The following is a 19,781-nucleotide window of genomic DNA, read 5'->3' on the forward strand; positions in this document are numbered from 1 at the left end:
CAGGTGAAAACAGTGTCCCTGGATGGACCAGAGTGTCAAGGAATGATGTCCTCCCGCTCCTTCAACTGCGCAGTGACATCTCCACCAAACCCACTTGCAAAGCAAATGGAGCTCAGCGCTCTGCCAGGGCACCCCTCAGCCATCTGACAAATTGCATGTGTGCCTGCTGCTGAAGGAGTGAGGTGGTCCACAGCATTCCTAAAACACTTTCCTTTATCACCCAGTATCATTCAATTTAGAATCGCTGCGATGTTTTAATCCATCCTCATTGCTAAGTTTTCCTATTTGATTTAAGGTCAAGCTCTTAAGTTTTACAGTAAAGAGCTTCCCAGGTTCAAATACATCAAGTTCTGCCTCCAAGAAAATACTTAGGTGGAGCATCAACCTCCTTAACATAGGAAAAAAAAAAAAAGTAAAAAATGCATAACACTATCTGCCAGTAATCCTTCTTCCCCCAAGTTTAAAGACAGCAAATGTTTAAAAATGTAATGCATTGAAAATGATAAAAATGTAATAGGCTTTGTTAGTCTGTTATTTTCAATGGTTTGTAAAGTCCTCCCTCAGAGGATTGGACTTAAATCATTCATTAACTTGAAGCTGATTGCTTTGTCCTGCAAAGGGGGAAGAATATGGATTTCTCAGATGTAACCCAATTTCCTAACAAAAACAACCTGATGAAATTCAGTTACCAAAACAATCTATCATACCCTAAACAGAAGTGTAAATACATTAAATTACAAAATGAGCTCCTACACCAAAGTCTAACTTTATGGAGAGTTTTAAAATTAACATTTCACTTGCTTCGAAGTTTGAAGAAAAAGAAAGAAAGAAAAGTAGGTCAGCATGTTTCCCCAGCATGTCTTTGTGACTCCATTAAAACTGTCTGTCAGATGACTAACCATGCCTGTAATCCAACTAAAAGCATGTTTGCTTTCTGTTGCACTTTTTGCTAGGGGAAAGGAAGAATTCCACTTAGCTTTAACTCTGAAATTCAGGTAAATGTCTCCAAAGTCAGACAATTTCCTCACATTTACTTACCAAATTTGTTTATATCAACAACAAGCAACTGGTTACGGATGCATGGCACTGAGAAACGATCCCACAGCTCATTATATGCCGATCAGCCACAGGCACCGCCTGTAGGGCTTTAAGCTACAACTTGTAGAAGTCAGGTTTCAGAGCTGTTGTCTGATTGACAGACTTTTCATGAGAGCTAGATTTAAACATTTAAGAGCTTCCAGAAACAGGCAAGTGTGCAAACAAGTACTGGAGTAAAATAAGATGGGGCAAAATAATTTCTGTTCATTTTGGGCTAGAGGACATTAAAAATTCTAACGCCTTATGATCTTTCTTTTTCCTTTTATAGAATTGGCAGCTGAGTGTTATTTAAGTTTGGATAGAAAGGGTGCTATTTCTACTCCTTGTACACCATCTACTTTAAAAAATCCTTTACACTTTCCACATGAGCGCTGAAGAACTGGAAATTAACTGTTCTGATGTATTTTAAAACGAGCATGTGATACAAAGTCAACCTAAAAACAAATCGAGGCTATTTTTAGAGCCCAGTCCTAGGGCCAGCATCGCAGCAGGAGGAGCTGCAACGTGTCAGCCGGCTTATCGCAGGCCCGGCAGTGGAAAACTCCCTCTGCTCTAACAATTTATCCAGCAGATGAAAGCAAGCCGTGAGAGCCTGACAGCAGCAGAGGGAAATCCATGGCCTCGTCTACTTATGGAGAGATCTTCCTAAAGCGTCTTTGAGCGCTTACTGGTTTCTGAGCGCCTGCTTTCCATCTTCCACACCATCAGCACGGGAGCGGCTCTCCGCAGAGAGGCCAGTGAAAGCTTTGCTTCTTGGTCTTTTGCAGAGGCACCTACCCCGTGCAAGACTGTTTCCAGTAAAGCCATCACCAGGAAAACAAAAGTTTGTGGATATAAACCAGCAGGAAGATATACACACTCTCCCATTTGTTTCTTCTGAGGAGAAGGACCAAATACGCCTCTCCTTTGATAGAGAGTCCTTCAGGAACATTCGGGTTGTTGCAGTTCAGACTTCCCAGAACTCTCGGGAACAATTTACTGCATTTCTCATGAACCTTGGCTACTGTAGATAACATTTTCAGGTTGGCCTGACAACCAAATAACCCATGTTTAGCTTCAAGGCCCAGAACACTGGCAACTTGCTCGTTCCCAGACTGATATTTATCTCATTGACATTTCTCCATCCTTCGGATTCAACATCCCAAAATAATAAAAAAAAAATAAATTAGGGGGGGAAAAATAAAAAGGGAGAAAAAAATACCAGAGAAACCACAAGGGCCTATACAAAGTGCAAGCCACATGGCACAATGGCAATTAGAAAGAGAGATGCAAAGATGCCCTGCGTCCCCAAACAACAAAATGATCCGAATGAGGAATACGAGGCAGTGAACTGAGTGCATAAAGGAAGAATGGAAGCTCTGAAACAAAGCTTTTGAGGTCATGGGATTGGGGTCTCAGCAGTTATGTCCGCATGACAAAGCAAATGTGGCCTCAGCATCATTCTTAGGAGAGCAAGGACTGGGTAGGGACTGGCTACCTCCAGGTTTCCCATCTGCTCTTACAGCAGCATTGCCCAGCACAGGACAATGCAGAAAGGATAACCCAGGGTTTTCCTTGCCATGAAAGCAGCTGGGATACCAAACTGAAGAGGCAAAGGCAACCTGCAATGGCAACACATATGCATAGAACCAGTGTCTTTACACATACAATTTGAAATAATGCTATAAACCAAAGGAGGGGATGAGAAATAACAGAAAAAGTCCAGAAAAAGAACAAGATCTCAGAGAAGTGATTTTGTAAGAAATACCTGCCCAAAATGCCATTTACTGGGAAACTGACGGAAAAGAAAGCATCTGATGATTCCTAAAACACCCCAAAAGTGTAAAACGAAAACTAAGACCTGTGTCAATGCCAACTGTTCTCAAGAAAAAGCCCCATCTCTAGAGAAGAATCTCCGCAGAAGGTGGCACATGGCAGGAATGCCACAGAAACCTGAGCTGCAAGCACTAACAGACACATTACAGGTTCCTTTAAAATAAGGTTGTCTTCAGCAAGGTCTGTGGACTTTGCTAGAGCACTGAACAGTAGCGAGCACTTCTCTGGAGTGTGCTGCAGATCTAAGCAGAAATTAGACTGGGTGTGCATTATGCTTTTCCCAGGCTCTAGCTACCTTAAGTTCACCTGTAATGAAAGAAAAGTTACTTGTACAAGGGCGCTGTCCCACTCAGCTGAATATCTTCCACAGAACAAGATTGAGAGCCTTTCAGAAAGTCCTTTCCTAAAGCACATCTCTATTAGAGCATGGTTGCGTACGGCAGTACAAATGATTAGAGTAATAACTTTAGAAGTGTCACAAATTTAATAAAACACCTTGTTACGCAAAAACGTAAGAAAGGCACACATTTACAGTCGTCGAGGACTAGGATTGATGGATGCAGACTAAGGCTGCAGAGACCACACGAGCCCTGGTAACTTCTGCCAGGATCTGTGTTGTCATAGAGACAGCAGAGAGCGTTGAAAAGTTCACAACGGTAGCTATACCTTAGTGAATAAGTCTTAATGTAACTTCCAGCTGAGGACATGTAATCAATCTCCGTATGAGCTTATTGAAGGAATTCCCTTTATGCTTACTCAGTCCTCAAGAGCCCAAAATGAGGGAAAATATTTTAAAATATATATTTTGCTACTTTTGAAGACAAGCCAAGCGCTTCTTTTGGACTGGGAGAGTAGGGATGGTAGTGGCAGGAAGATAACAGTTTATTTTCAAAAAGAAATCGTGTAAAACATGAAAAACTTGATATTCAATTTAAAAAAAATCCCCAAACACTAGCACCAACCAAAAGAAAAAGCATAGAAACAGTAATTCTAGAGCAGACCGGCAAGTGTGGCCACACACAGCAGTTTCTTCCCCTTTCCCCAGACACTTTCGTAGCAAAGGTGGTTGCAGCCCTGGCATTTCACTGCTGCTCTTCTCCTGTTGGGTTCAATCATCCCCTTTTACACTGCAAAACACAGGACTTTCCCTGTTCTCTCTTCCCTCTCCATGCCTTTCTCCTGGCATCTCCCTCTCCAGTGGCATTTGACCCCTGGTTTACCTTCCTCAGGGCAGCAGCACCCCGTGACCTTTCTCGGGTCCCTGCTTCGGGCTGTGTCCCACCACTTGGGAGGTATGGGACACTGCAGCCCACAACAAGCAGCGCAGAAACAGTGCCAGGGGTTGTTTATTGGCCGAGGTCTTCAATTCTTAGCTTACACAATTATGGGGTTTCTATGCAAGGAAGGGGGGAAAAAAATTTGCAGCAAGAGCATGCTGCAGTTTAAAGTTACAGCTATTTGCATAATGCCTGAAAGGCAAGGAATAGAAGAAAAAGAGAACATTAGGATGCTATTCTTACTTTTCCCTAACATTTTAGGATATAAAGATCACACTAATTACCAGACAGTCTTGAGCTGAGCAGGGTTCACTAATCACACTGCGCTTGAGGAATTAGGAGAGAATTTACTTAGCCACATCATGAAAGGTGCCAATAAATTGTTCAGCTGGAGAGTTAACATAATAAAAAAAATCATTTTTTATGTTATTTTCTTTAGCAGTTTATTAATTGCTGACTGAAATACTTTTCTGAAACACAACGAGCTGCAAATGAATTCATGGGCTATTAATCTGCTGTACATGGCACTGGAGGGAAAGCTCATTAGGTGAGTTGATGCAATTACTGCTATTACATAACCATCTTCACAGAACATAGAGTAAATTATGGATAATAACATTCAATCTAAGTTGCTCCTTTAAACATTAAAGCTGGCAAGAGAAAGCTATGCAAAATCAGGAGTAAAGGCTAAAACACAGAAGAAGCAGACCCCAAAAGGAGAAAGGAAAAGCAGATCTGCTTCTTTGAAGACAAAAAAAATGACATGGAAAGCAAGAGATGTTTGTTTAACCATGGGAAACAATGCACAACAAGTAGAACCCAGTTCTCTACAAGAGAATTTTAATTGTATGTAGATCATTTTCAGCCACCCAGCATAACAAAGTGTGCATTATCACTGGCAGAGCACAGGCTGACACTAGAGCACTGTGGTTTTTATTGCAGGGAAGACCCTTCCCATTAGCTTTGCTGTCATCTTAAAACAATCTCCCCATTAGTGATATTGAGAGTTTGGCATTAACTTTTAAAAGTTCCCAATTTTTCAGCCTGTGCAAAAAAAAAAAAAAAAAAAAATTACAAGATTTCCTATCTGGTTAGCAACTGAAAAAAATCTCCAAAACAATACATCCTTAAAAAACAAAATTTAAAAATATGTGATCTCTATGGCTTGGGCATAGCTTCCCCACTAACTATATTCTCCAATTTTTAATTTAATTGGTATTTTCACAGTTTACATCTTTCTACTTTCAAAGCACAATACAAGGTCTCCCAGCCCCTGTGAAAAGATGTAATTTTTATCTCTCAAGATAGGAAAGACAGAATAATCAGCTTGTAGAGTTTAGAGAGAGGAATAAGTCCCAGAACAGAATTCAGGGGTTTGTGATTTCTACTCTGATATTTAGCTCCTGCCTCTCGAGAAAGCAAGTTAACAGGCAAGGCAACTACTCTGGAATTTTTGAAAAAGCCCCCAGCCACTCTGTGGTATTCAGGCATCCAGTTAAAAATCTAGCCTGTAGCAAAGCAGAAACAATTCCTAAATCCAGTGCTTCCTGCTGGCTAAAAAGAATAAAACAACCCCGGTTCAGTTCTGACTAACAGCTAAATAAAGATTGCATGCATTCTAATTAGTTCACTTTAAAATTACATCAGTGAAATCTGCATGAACTTCTCAAATGCAACTATGCAGACTAGCCCTCCACTTAGCCACTCACTGCAGATGGAATCATGCTTCATTAAGGAGACTGAAAAAATTAAAGAGAAATAAAAAATACAAACATGACAGTTCCTCAAGCTGATGTTTCCTGCTTGCCAATTTCAACTAGAATGAAAATAAGTAAATCCATTCAACTCTATTGTTCAGTAGCAGAATGTAATCACATGTTCCAAGAAGCATGAACATTTAAATATTATAAGACTCAATTCTGTGACAAAGAGTAACAGACATTTCTGGGCAAGTTAAAAAATCCCCAACAAATACAGAGCACAGAAACCAGATTCTCTCATCTTCATGATAATTCCCCTGCATTCCCTCCCTTCCTCCTTCCCTTCCTCCAGAGAGGTTAATTGTAAGCAGATTTGCAAATCTGAACATTGCTTCAGTGCACTGAAGTAATCTGGAATAATTCTGTGCCTTTATAAATATAATTTTGCTCTATTAGAGCTCACTGCAGACAAGATTTATGCCAATATAAAGAGGGCTTCTCTGCATCACACCCTAGTATGTGGGCTGGGTTGTGTCTGAGGGGACCCCAAAGATCATCAAGTACAGTGACAGACCCTGCAGCCTACACAGTTTATGAAAAAGGATCGAAGTTGAAGAGTTGCTGGGCAGTTATGGCAGAAGGGAGCTCCATTTTCTTCGCCCTTATACCCTACAAAAAAAATCCAGTTTAGGCTCTCTTTATGAGCAGGTTTCACCTTACAAAGTGACTGTTGCAGCATCCTGCTTGAAAGAGTCCATTCTTGTGGGAGAGTTTTGCCCAGCTTCCTGCGTGCTCCCTTAATTGCAGGAGGCAGCGCCGTACGTGTGACCCCTCGGCAGCTCCTGAGCACCCAGGGCCCGCATCCCAGCAACAGCGAGATGCTGGCGGGCACCTGGGGTCACGCCGAGGATGGGCCTTCAACAGCAGTGTGGAGATCACGTCATGGAAGGGCAAAGGTTAGTTTCCTAAGGCTCTCCATCACATAATGAGCCACTGTCAGCCTTCTCACTTCAGCAGCAGCAAGAAAAGAATCTCGCATGATCACCGTTTGTCTCTATGCGGTAATTAAAAGTACCAAACTGGGAGGCTACGAAGGACAGAAGTGGTTTGGAGTGGGGTCCAGAGCCTCAGCTGCACCTACACGGCCCTTAAGTGCTCCTACATGAGCTGAGGTGGGACAGCCATATAACAATGCCCAAACCTGATGTGGTGCTGGTGGAGGGAATGGCTCCAGGCCCTGAACAGGGAGCTGCAGCTCAGGTTTCAGGGACAAAGCTCTGGAGTTTCTGAAGGAAGGGTATCTGATTAAAGACAGCAGGGTTTTATTTCAAGCTGTGTTTTGTCCTGTTGTAGGATGATAAGGCAGTCATCACTAAGTTGTTTCCCCTTACACTCTTTGTCTCGCCTATCTGGAGCACAAACTTTTTGCAACAGGGACTACACAATGAAAGATGGTCCCTACACTAGTGGGATCCAGTTTCAGCAGGTCTTGCAGATATTATCACAAGGCAAATAGCTCCACTTCTGTCCTGGAGGTAGAGTAGTTATTGACCTCTCTTGATCAGATCTGGGGAGTAAAATGGGGTTGAAGATAGCTTCCCCCCCCCCACATGAACAAAACAACTTATAAAGAAATGCAAATTTGTTGCATTCCTTTATCATCTCACTTCATTCTCTGAAACAAGATAAAAGCATACAAGAACTGCTCAGTATCTCTTCTCTTTCAAACACTGTACCCCCATTCTTAAACCTCTACTTATCACACTGGCTATGCACCTAGTTCCCATCTCTCCTCTGATGTTTGTGAGGAACACTCATTAAGCTCAAAGGGAGCTGCATATGCAGGTACTTTTGCATGCCCTTTAAAGACAGAACAAATAAACACAGGACTGCAGCTTTTAAGCACAGATTACTCTGTATACTGAAAACCAGTATCTACTCCTCCTTAGTTCCTGGGAAGAGACCTTGGGGTTCCTATTTGCAGGTGCCATTATGATTACTTTCCCCAACTGGGACTGGTTTGAGCATTGTAGGCATATTTCCCTGTGAGATTTCTCTGATACTTTTTTCTGTCCTTTGTTCACGGCTTTCACATTACAAGATAACAGAACTGTAAGAAGACAAAAAAATAAAATGTGAATAATGCACTGGGGGGAAAAAGAAAAACCCGAATGACAGATGTGCCTTTGTTTACATAAACTTCTAAAGAAATGGAGTTAAAACCTAGAGATATGTATGAAAGAAGGTCAGATAAGAAAATAGTTTCTCAAATCTCTTAAGAGATGAAAAGCTCCTGTTTATGAAGGGATAACACATAATCACTTCAGACTTAGTTCTTAAACCCAGAAGACAAGACACACTGCATTCAAACTGATGACATTTAAAATAATTTCTCTGGTCCCTTGCAAATGCCTTCTGCAGAAATGCAGCCAGAGGACATCCCTCACTTCTCTCCAGGATCCTCTGTTCCCCCTCCAACCTGTTATCCCCCTTTCAGTGCCTGTAGAATTTTGAGATAAAGGCAACTGCCAAAGGGCAATTTCACTTAGTTCACCCCAGAAAACAGGCAGAGCAAAACCTTAATTCCTGCTGGCAAAGCTCCAGTTACCCTATGGGAAAAAACAATCCATCACCTAAAAGGCAGTAAGTCTTTCTAGTTTATCCAAAGTAACTTTGGTTAACATGTTAGAAATACTGCTGATACTTCCAAAACCTACTCCGATGTGACGTTACAGCATTTAATAAGATTACCATTTCACGTCAGCGATAAAGTACTTAGGAACTCAAGACCAACAACCCCTCAGGTGAGAAAAGTGCTTTTTCTTCTCTGCCAAACTACATCATACTGTTTTTATGAGAAAAAACCCCAGCTTCATGTGCATTTCATCTGCAGTGAAATAGCTCTCAATAAAATCCTCCTCATTCAATCTTATTACTTTGCATTTTAGCCTACCTTCTCCTTTACTCCCATCATAGTCTCCACTCCAACAGATCTACCCCTAAGTACAGAAAAGTGCACTTCAGGCACACAAGAAAACTAGAAAACCCAACACAGACAGTGAATTAATGGAAATCTTAAGACCTCCTCCCTCAGTAGCTTGAAACTTTCCAATAACCAGAACTTCCCATTTCCATTAAAAGGAGCTGGAAACACAGCACAATGGTCCAAAGTAGGTATCTGGCTCTTTCTCCACTTCTCAACACTCTTTCTCTGAGAGGAAAGAGAGGGTGGGAGAGAAAAATTGCATACAGTGAGGAGGGACAAATATAACTACAGGACCTCTAGTGCCTGACCAAGTACAGAGAAGGGAACTACTGGGATGCCCCACACAACTCAGGGATGTAAAATGCTGAAGATGAGAACCAGTTTAAATCATAGTTCAGACATAAATGCCTCATCATCATCAATTTTTCTTTTCCTGTGATCTTAAACTCTCTCCAAGAAACTCCTGTGGGTGAATTAAAGTTAAGAACTCGTTGGGCAATTTTCCCTCCTCTCTTATGCACACACTGCAAATTTCTGTAGTGGTTTTTACTGGTATTGACCTACTGACACCAGGAACATCACTGATAGAGGTAAAAACCCTCAACAATCGAACCGATCACTACACCAGAGACTTTTTTGCTAGTGCAATCAATCCAATCAAAAATGAGAAAGTTTCAGAAGCACTACCCCATGGGATCTGAAAAAGGCATTTTTAGCTATATTTTCAGTCTTGATGGGGATATCAATAAACCAGAAAAAGAGAATATCACATATTTCTACATAAATATTTTATAATGTTAATTTAAAGGGCAAACCAGGGATTTCTAGAAAAGAAGGAAGAGGAAAATCCTTTGGGGTTTTGGTGTGCTTTGCATAGTCAGGTTTACTGGCTTTGCAGGTTTAGAGAAGAGCATTTGCCAGCTCGTTTCACCTTTCAGAGAGGGTCCAGGCAGTAAGAACACACAGCTTTTAGGCTGCAGTGTTAAGGACTCAGAGTCTGTAAATACAGGTCTAAAGTTGAGTACAAAATTCATACTCCTTTCCCTCCATATGTATGCAGATACTGGCTTCAATCACATAATTGCATAATAATTTTTTTTCCCCTTAGGACTGCCACATGTATGTAGGATATGACAAACAATAAATTGTTTCTGAGACAACTTACATTCTTTGGACATTCCCACTTCAAAGCACTTCTGTAGTCTGCAGTACTGGCAGCGATTTCTGGTAACTTTATTGATAACACAGTTTTTATCTCTATGACATGTGTAAACCATGTTCTTCTGGATACTCCTGCGGAAAAAGCCCTGGAATCAAGAAAAAAAGAAATCAAGTAAGCTTCTGAGCTTTCCATAAACCATAGAGACAGGCACAAATGTTGCTTTAAAGTAACAAAACTAATTCAAAGTTATGGCTGGAGTATGGCATCTTTAAAGACTCAGTCTTACTATAATTTAGTACTGTTTGTTGCAACATAAGACTCATCTCCTAAATAAAAACTAATTAGCTAATGCAACCTAAGGCCAAAATAAACAAAGCTTGAACTAGTAAGAGCATTCAGGAAATGAAGTCCTAGATTTTACAAAAAAGCTCAACAAAAAATTGTTTGAGCTTATGAATGTAAGTAATGAGTTGGGTAAACAACAGCCTTCCTACCAGATCCACTTAGAAGTCAGACATTCATCCAATAACAGACTCAGTCAGCCTGAAGGTCCCATCTATTTTAGTTACTGCAGAGACTCTCTATTTTGAAGGCTGCACCTCAAAAGAGAAATAATCTGAAACCCAGGTCTCTTAACTGCTGAAACTCCTACAGCAATTAATGAGGCTTCTGCAGGTGGAAGAGTTCCAGTATCAGGTTATTGAGTTGTGAACTTGTAAAAGTTGCCAATTACAGCACTTTTTTTCTTACTCAGATACAGCTGTGAAAATAATCAAGTAATTACAATGATCTTGAACAGAAATTAAAGAAACCTAGAGGTCTGGTTTGTACTTAAGGACCATCATTTAACTGAAATCCTCCTTCAACAAGTGAAAAAGAGAAAAATAGCCATAAATGGAAAGGTTAGGTGGCACAGAAAAAAGGCAAAACCCAAGTTAATTTCACTAAACCCCAAGCTTTAGATAATATCATGTAATAATGAAGAAAAAAAAAGGAGGATTACTTTAAGCATTTTAGAGCTCAACCCACAGATATTCAGGAAAAGTATTTCTGCAACAGACATTTGGAAATTTGACAGCACTATTTAACCTTCTCACTCAGATTTTGAAAATGGTTTCAGCAAGCACCAGGGTCAAATTTCAGTCAACATCACAACATTATGGAAGAATAGTGAGCAATTTAATATTTGTTGGAGGGTTTCAGAGGTTAAAACTCTTCACCCAGCCACATGTTTACACCCTACAGGGAAGCTGTAAACTTGATGCCTCAGACGATATCTCTGTGACCACAATGCATTTGTCTAAAGATGCAATCATGGTAAGCTATAAAATTGGCTCTCCTCAAAGTGCTCACCGAGATACGTGTGCAGCTCAAAAGACAAAACTCCCATCGTTCAGAGCTGACTGAGAGACTTTCTGGCTATATGATCAGGGAGTGGTAGGGCAGGCAGTAAGGGCTGGTCATAAATTCCTTGCACAACCAACGTGCTATAGATGCTAATGTTATGAAAATACCTCAGATTCACTCAGAACTGAAAAATGCCTCCTTAATCACGTAACCCCTGGCAAAAGTTTTCTGCAGCTCTTGCACAGGCAAGCCTCGTCCTGAGTTTAGCTCCTCTGATTTAGGAGATATTTATTACTACCATCAAAGTGGTAAATAAAAACTCTCCACATCTTTTCCTTAAGCTACTGGACCCAGAAGAAGAATTTAAAGCTATTTGTCTGGATAATTAAAGCCCTTCAAGTTATCAATAAACACTGCTATTTTATATTCTACACTTCTGATCATTAACACTGCTTGAATCGTTGCAATGGCAAGTATGGTGTTTGTATGTTTGTTTACTTGCCAAAAAGAAAATTTATGGCAATATTCACTCCTTTCTTGCTTTGATATTCCCCTGCAATGCCTGGCTCTGGGGTAATTGCTGATATGGCTAACAACAACAGTGAGGCATCTATTTTGGTTTAATTCAACCGGCAGAAAATGTGAGCTGGGCTGTCTCTCTACAGCTTATTTGGTCATCACTTTCTAGCTGGAAAGACACAGGACAAGCCAAAACTAGTAACTTCTATGGTAACCACCCAGCCTAATCCAGTGCTGCTGCAGGTGATTTAACACCTACAGCTACCAATGGCATTACTCTCCTACCACCAGCCTGATAGGGCAAGAGACAAAATGGCCCAAATGAACAAGTCACCCAATACTGGGAAAAGAAAAGACAGTCTTCTCCAAATACAACTGTACCAAAATATAACCAGATCAGTTACCAAAATATAACCTACTGATCAGTTGCTCTGATATATAGCTGCAGGGTGTGCATCCTTATAAGCCAGGGTTTAATTACAGCCCATCAGGAAGGAAAGCAGAGGAGACTGCCTAAGTTCTTACCAGACAAACTTGACCACACAGTGCAGCTGAAAAATGTGATCCATCTGCAGACAGCAAGTATAAAGCATTAATGAACTCATTACTAATAAAAAAGGCTTAAGAAGAACAAATTTGGAAAAAGCACATCTCCAGATTGAAATGAAGACAGTTTCCTCATCATCCTAACCTCCCCATGCAATGTCCTCCACAGAGTGAAAGATCTAGAGGAAGATACTAACTCTGGAAGCTTTGACTGCTGTTTGACAAATTACCTTTTAACAACTGTATCTGATTTTCTTCCTGGACTTAATCATGGAACATAAACAAAAATGAACTTGTTTACACAAAATATTCAGGTGAAAAAAAAGGTGTAATGTAGTCCTGGTGAAAGCTAAGGACATGATTCTCAACAATGTATTAGTGCCCGCTCACAAGTATTCTTCTCAAAGTCAGCATTGGGATATCCTTTCTTGTAACATTTGTGACAAACTCATTTTAAAAGCTCGGCAATACATCATCAAAAAGATTCAATTTTTAAATTTTCCTCGGGACAGGCGCTAAGATTATAATTATCTTTGCACACAAACCCCAAACCAAGCTGGGACAGGAGCTCAGGCACTGGTTGGGTGAGGGGCACCATTTGCTGGGCATTGGGGGCTCAGTTTCCTCACCTACTTCCAGAAGCCTGGTGTGGTGCAGCCACAAGTTATGGATGGCACTGCAAGCAGGACCATGCTCAGAGATACTTCCTGAATCTGGGCTGAAAAAAAGAGTGTCCTGTCTTTCCCTCTGCAGGGGTTTGGACCCCAACTGCAGCTCTGCAGCAAAAGAAAACTGTGCAGGACACAGAGATGGCAGAGCAGGTGCATGCTGCCCAGTTAAACAGAAAAGCACATTTAAACCCTTTCAAGGCTGGGTTCCAAATAGCACAGGTATAATAACTGTGGCCTTCTCACTAAAAATACCGGTTTGAAGCAAGTCTAAGTTTTCCTTCAAGTGCTTTCTGTCAAATGACTCCTATCTGATCTCACAATCCCAGTTTCTTCAAAAACCAAGAAAATCCAAATGTGACTTGATGTTAAGTAGTTGTCAGAAACTTCAGAGATTGAAAACCACCACTGCTTATAAATTAATCAACTACTTGTGCCTATTGGCTCTTGGAAAACAATATACTAGCAACTATAATTCAGTCACCTTGAAATGAATCTGTTTGGCTGAATATTTACATGAGCCATTTTTAATGCAAATATTTTAGCACCCTGTCCAAATTAACACCCTGTGATGAGAGATGAGACACTCCAGTGCCAAAAACAATCACAAATGATTTTTTCTTTGTAATTTAAAAAGCCTTATGAATATAAAAAAAATCCCATTCTGTGAAACATAAAGCATTACTGTCATACATAACTGTTTTTGATAGCACCTACAAAGTACTTGAATTTAAAGGAGCAGAAGCTACTGAAGGCCTTTTAGGAACAGTGATTTACTCCAATATTCCTTTTATCCAGAACTTTTGAAAGGAACGTGTATCTTGTGTTTTTATTTTAGAGAAGACAAAGCTTTGTGGAAATCACACTTTTGAATTAATTCTGTTTCTCTACTGTTTTTCTGAGCCGCTTTTATCAGCATCCTTTACAGAGAACATTTTAGACCAACACTTCAATTTTTAATCTCATCTTTTCTGTGTATCATGCCACGTTCCTCCCAGGCCCACCAATCTTGTTATCTTAATGGATGACAGATAGAGTATCACCCTGACCATGCCACATTAGGCATCCTCATTTACCGAGTGCAAGGAAAAAATGCTGAGCATAAATTATTCAGAAATCTATTGTATCAGCGTGTGTTCCCTGAGCATCCACCAGTGGCAGAGCAGACAGATTATTTTTCACTTTTAATTGTGTTGATATCTTACCTGCTGCACTGAAAGCAGAGAGTGATATGTGAAACCGTATGTATCCAGCAGCAAACAAACCTGGTTTCCTAGGTCTATTGCACAGAAGTAAATAATCTATTTAATCAATCCAACCTCAACTCAACACTGAAGAAACCACCTCATCCCATTCACCACTTATTTTTGCAGCAGTTGCCTGTGAATCAGTCAAACTTTGAGAGCTCAGTAAAGAACAGAGTGCACACAGAGAATACTAACTTTTTCAGTAATATTTTGAATGCTGTTCTGCCACTGGCTGTCTGAATACAAAGGACCTCATTAAGGATGAGCCTTCAAGACAAAGTTAAGTGTTTAAACTTATGAAGTCTTAAGGATTTGTTAGCATGAACTGCTACCCTGACATATTCGATAGGGAATCTATACAACTCCCTCTCCTTCTCTGTCCAGTTGATTTTGGCAGGGCAGATGATTCAGTGATCAAGTTACGCACATGCATGAAGAGATGGATCATTTGATAACAACATCTTAAAAATATTTTGCCAACACAGGGCATGCCAAGTCTTATTTGCAGGCACAGGGGGCTTGCAAGCTGAAAACTCACACTGCAAGCCAGGGACAGGGTAATCAGCAGAGAAGGGCTATTGCAAGCTCAATCTGTTTGAACAGCCTGCTCAGTTCATCTGGTTCAGCTTTGATTACCCCCAAATACAGGCAGCCAGCTATGACTCCTGCAGATTTAGAGGCCATTCTTTGGTAAATTTGCAAAATAAGCTTCTGAGTGAAGCATATTGCTACTTTATGGTAAAAAAAAACAAAGGAGTAGGAAGGACTTTTCCATGGTACAGTTTATCAGTCATTTATAAACTCTGACTGGGCTCTGAGAGGAAAGATAAATACCAGTAGCAGCTATAAAGAAAATCCAGCCCACCACACACCTGAGACCTCTGCACTTAGTTTTATTCTGAAATAGGGGCTGGGCAAATATGTGCACTTTTTACAAAAGAAATATTTGTGATGTATGGCTTCTTTTCAAGCTCTTTATTTTAATAATTTAAGTTACCCTGTATCCTTGCTAACCCTGTAAAATATATTTAGAGAAGGTTAAGCTCCCATTCCTGTTCTCTCTGGAGTATCAACAGACAGTTAAGGTATCTCTCAGTGATGGGATCTGCACAAAACTGTTTTTTTCTGTGACCAGGGAATTGCTCAGGTGCATGCATGAACTAAATGTAGTTTGCAGTATTTTTAACAACTAGTGGCAGCAGTCAGGGAACAAAAAACTCCTGCCTCACCAAATCCTGGTAGGCTCAACAGTCAAGCTGGGGCAAAGACATGCAATTTTTAGTTGTTAATCAGGAATATTTATTTTGGGAGGCCTAGGTAACATGCAAACCCAAAACTGGGGTTGCATAGAAAGGCTTACAAAAGATCTACAACCCAGCATATGCTGTTCAGTGATACCATACAGACAAAACACACTGCAAAATGGCTGCAGCCAGAATAGGAGACCCCACAAGTAATGAAAACTACCAAAGCAGCTATCTAAAAGGAAGATCAAATGAGCTTATTCCCAGTTGCACAGCACTTTTCCAGGATGTCTGCACTGTCTATCACACTTTGGAAGTCACGGCTTGCAGAATAAACAAATTAATTGTCTGACATTGTGGCTGGAAACTACTGCTGGCACAAAATGGAAGCAGCTACAACAATAAGTAAAAAAAGGCTCACTGCCAGAAAGTAGGGAAATTGTGCTGATGATGTATGTCAGGGCAGGACAGGAAGGTCTTTGCAAAAACAAATTTCAATAGCTGGTAGAGAGCACCTAGAAATGCCAGCCAGCCAGTGATGGAGGAACTCAGCACCAGCCCGCCCTGGGAAGGGCTCTGGCTTTGTCTGTCATTGCTGGTATTTCCAGTTTGCCATCCCCACTTCTGTTTGTCTAGCCATTTATTCTGCAGATGAAGAGCAGCTCTAAGATTCCATGGCCAAAGAAACCTAAATTTGCTCTTGAAACTAGTGAGGCAGTGAATTTCAATCTTTTTAATCAACAGAACTCAAAATTCAATAAGAATAAGCCGCTGTCATCCCACATCTTGCATATGGAAATACAGACCTCTGGATTTAAGAGCAATCCACTATGGGCAAAAAAAGGTCTATTATCTTTTCACTGTTGTTACACAAATGGAAAAGTTGGAAATATCTCAGAGTTTTCTCATTTCTTAAAAAAAGAAAAGGGCCCAAAGGACATTGATGAGCAGATGAGGAACATGTTGCTCTTCTCTAAGCTACCACAGCGGGGATACTTGTCTGCAACTACAAAAAACCTACAAAAAGAGAGAGCAAGCCATGTTTGATAAATCTTAATAGTTTCTTAGGTGTAAAAGGTCTTATGGACTTCACAGAACAAAAAAAAAAAAAAAAAAAAAAAAAACCAAACCAAAAAAAAACCAAAAAATTCTATGACAGAGCTTGAAGAAAACTGTTCATGGAGCTAGTAACGCCAATTAGCCATTAGGCCCTGGGGAGACTGGAAAAACGACCATTTTTTATTGTGCCCCTTACCAAGACATATTCTGATTCCATAAACCTTGGTTTAATGTGAAAAACATTCTATAAACCATCAAAACATTGACTACTTTTTTTTTTTTTCCTGGGGAGTTTGAAACACTTCTGCTGGCCAGCTGGCCAGGGAGGCAGCTACCAACAAAACAGGGGAGATGCATTCCATCAAGTGCAAATCTGCAACAACCAGATTCTTCCAGCGAGGGTACCACGGCATCCCTAGGACTACGCACGTATTTTTCCACAATTTCGATTTTCACTGAACTCCTGACCTTTTTAGCAAACATGTCAAAGTCTCCAGACAGAACAGTCATCACCTTGAAACAATATGTGAGGGGAAAGAACGGCTGAGATTTTCTGCTTCTCCACTTCAGTGATTTAAACAGAGAGGAAGGCGCTGGTATGCGCTTCCATCTGCTTTTTTCAAATTAAGGAAAAAAAGGAGATGGAATGCATATAATTAAAAAGTTACAGTTAACTTCCTTTCAGTCGTGTCTGTAGGATGATTTTTGGCCTGCTATGAAACTCCAGATGGGAAGAGTAATGAATATAATTTAATACAAATAACAGGAGATCAAAGAAGTGCTTTTCTGAGTTATTTCACACAGTTTAATGGAGAACTCAGGAATGAATTATTGCATTTTATTGTTGTTTTATATTTTTGTTTATGCAAATCAATTCCCTTTAACCTAATTTGTGAAAGATCAGACCTATAACCCAATAAAACCATAAAATGTCACTAGGATGGTTGTACAACTGGCTAGCACTTATCCAAAAGCTGTATGTTGCTAACTGCTCATCGTTTTTTTCCTCTCTTCCTCTCCAGTGCCTCAGGATTTATACCACCAATTAAGACAATAATGAGTGCCCCAGGTTGACCTCCCAGGAGCAAGAATTAATTAAGCGCAGTATTTCTTCGTAAAGAATGACACTTTTCCAAACCATTTATGTAGTTGCCCTCCTGCATGGAAGCACAGTATCACAGAAGACTTTTCAAATTGTTATCCCTCAATTGTATGACTGATTTTAGTTTACAATCATAATTTGTGTCTTTCTTTTTATCCACTGGGTTTTCAGATGGCTGGAGCGGGGGCACCATCTTCCATGGACAATGTCACAATTATACTAGGACACACATAGGTTGTTCGTTTTTTGTTGTTTTTTTTTTTTTTTTGCACAGACCTACAATGGAAAGACATTAAACAACAGCTACTCTAACAAAGTAGTGGACCTCCTAGTAAAAACAAACAAAAAATCTCCACCAAGCTATGCCCCTGCAGTGACATGCAGATTCCTGCAGCAGGCAGGACAAGGAAAAGACTCATGTTAGCTATGCAATTACCATGCTGCAAGTACTTTGTAGCAGTCGCTCAAATTAACCTCTCCATTTAGCTGCTTGGTAGAGATGAAAACATGAAGAGGAAAGGGCAAGCTCAAACACAACCCTACACAGGAGAAAGAAGGTGTATGTGTGTGTGCGCTCCAAGGAAATTCCCTGCACAGGCAGGCTTTGTGTCCTCCTCCTATTCCCCTCCCAGCCTTCCCCACAAAGGCTTGCAGAGTTCCCGCACATATTTGGCAGCAGAGTTATTTATCAAAAGAGGCACAGGGACTTTATTCAATTGTCAGCCGATACAAAAATCCCTGCACTCCTGCACCATCTGAAATTTATAGCGGCACTAGTTTCTTTCCCGCTATCAGCCACCGAATGTTTAGAGCTCAGCTGAAATAATAATGCAAACTATGCCACAAATATTTATATATGCCTGCAAGCTGGCTGAGGAGCAATTCCCCTCACGCTAGCAGAGATCTGCACAGTTTGCGTGCACAGCCAGCTGTTCCCTGCTCTCGCCCCAGCTGACCTGGAGCCAGTGCAGCAGCCCAGCCTGAGCCTGGCTGGCTGGGTGGGTGCCTGTGGGTGCTGGCAAAGAGCTGGCCCCTACTTACCTTCAACGCCCAGAATGTTTCTATTCTCTTTGTCTAACCTGGGAGGAGTTTTAAAACATGCCCGATCCGCAGCAAAGAAGTTTCTGAGGAGGGATGAAATGACATATGAAAACAATGCAGAAAGCAACTTAAAAATACTCAGATGAAATAACATGGACATAAACACGCCAAAATAAACCAGATGTCTTGAGCATTATGCTTCCTGGTACAGTTTTCAGGCATCTATCTGAATGACTCATCAACACACGTTCACTATCTCCCCGTAATTTTTTTTTTGCTCTTAGTTTTGACAGTTGACATCTAAACAAATATGTTGCACCAGATCTCTTGAAATCTGGCAAGTAATATCTTGTACTTACTACTTTGTGCTGCACTCTCATTCCCCTGCGTTCAGCAACAAAGAAACTCTGCTAATATCGAACTATGCACTAAAATCCTCTAAAGCCTAGAGTTTAGTGAAACTTGGATGCCTGGAGACTAGAAAACAGAGTTCAAGTAAACACCCAGAAATATGCAAGTCTGGCTCTCTAGTACTGGCAGTAGTCAAGGAAAATTACCTTTCCACACTGCAGCTGAAATTCATTACCAAAGGCGACAGCAGAGGGATGAGTTGGAGCTGGACCAGCTTGGAAAACCCACCATTTTTAAGAGTGAGATAGTGGCCATATCCCCCTGCCCAGTTTCCATACACAGTCAGAGCACCCACGGTCAAAACGTTCTGGACAACATGGGAAAGCAGGCTGAGAAAGGTGGATGAAATGCAGTCTGTGTCATTGCAAGGGATTAGGAACTGAAGAAACAGAGACAGAGGAATCAACTGTCTAGCTCCTCCAAGCAATAAAGACTTTCAGAGTAACACTAATCAGAGAGATGCATCTTGCTGCAAACCCCAACACAAATCCCAGTGAGATGCTGAAAAAGCATCGCAGGACAAAGGCTGTGCTGAATCCGCCTTGCCCAGTGGATCATT

At 40.8% G+C, this 19,781-nt stretch overlaps 1 protein-coding gene across 1 annotated transcript in view; it reads right to left on the reverse strand.

Moving 5' to 3' along the window:
* Positions 1-19,781, reverse strand: part of RARB (retinoic acid receptor beta) — a 90,610-nt gene that overhangs the window by 35,088 nt on the left and 35,741 nt on the right. Inside the window, exon 3 of the mRNA XM_084226665.1 lies at positions 10,042-10,183. Within this exon, the coding sequence (XP_084082791.1) occupies positions 10,042-10,183 (142 nt within the window). The remainder of the gene's footprint in view (positions 1-10,041; positions 10,184-19,781) is intronic.

This window comes from Fringilla coelebs (genome assembly GCF_963513975.1).
Source record: "Fringilla coelebs genome assembly, chromosome: 1".
Taxonomy (NCBI): Eukaryota; Metazoa; Chordata; class Aves; order Passeriformes; family Fringillidae; genus Fringilla; species Fringilla coelebs.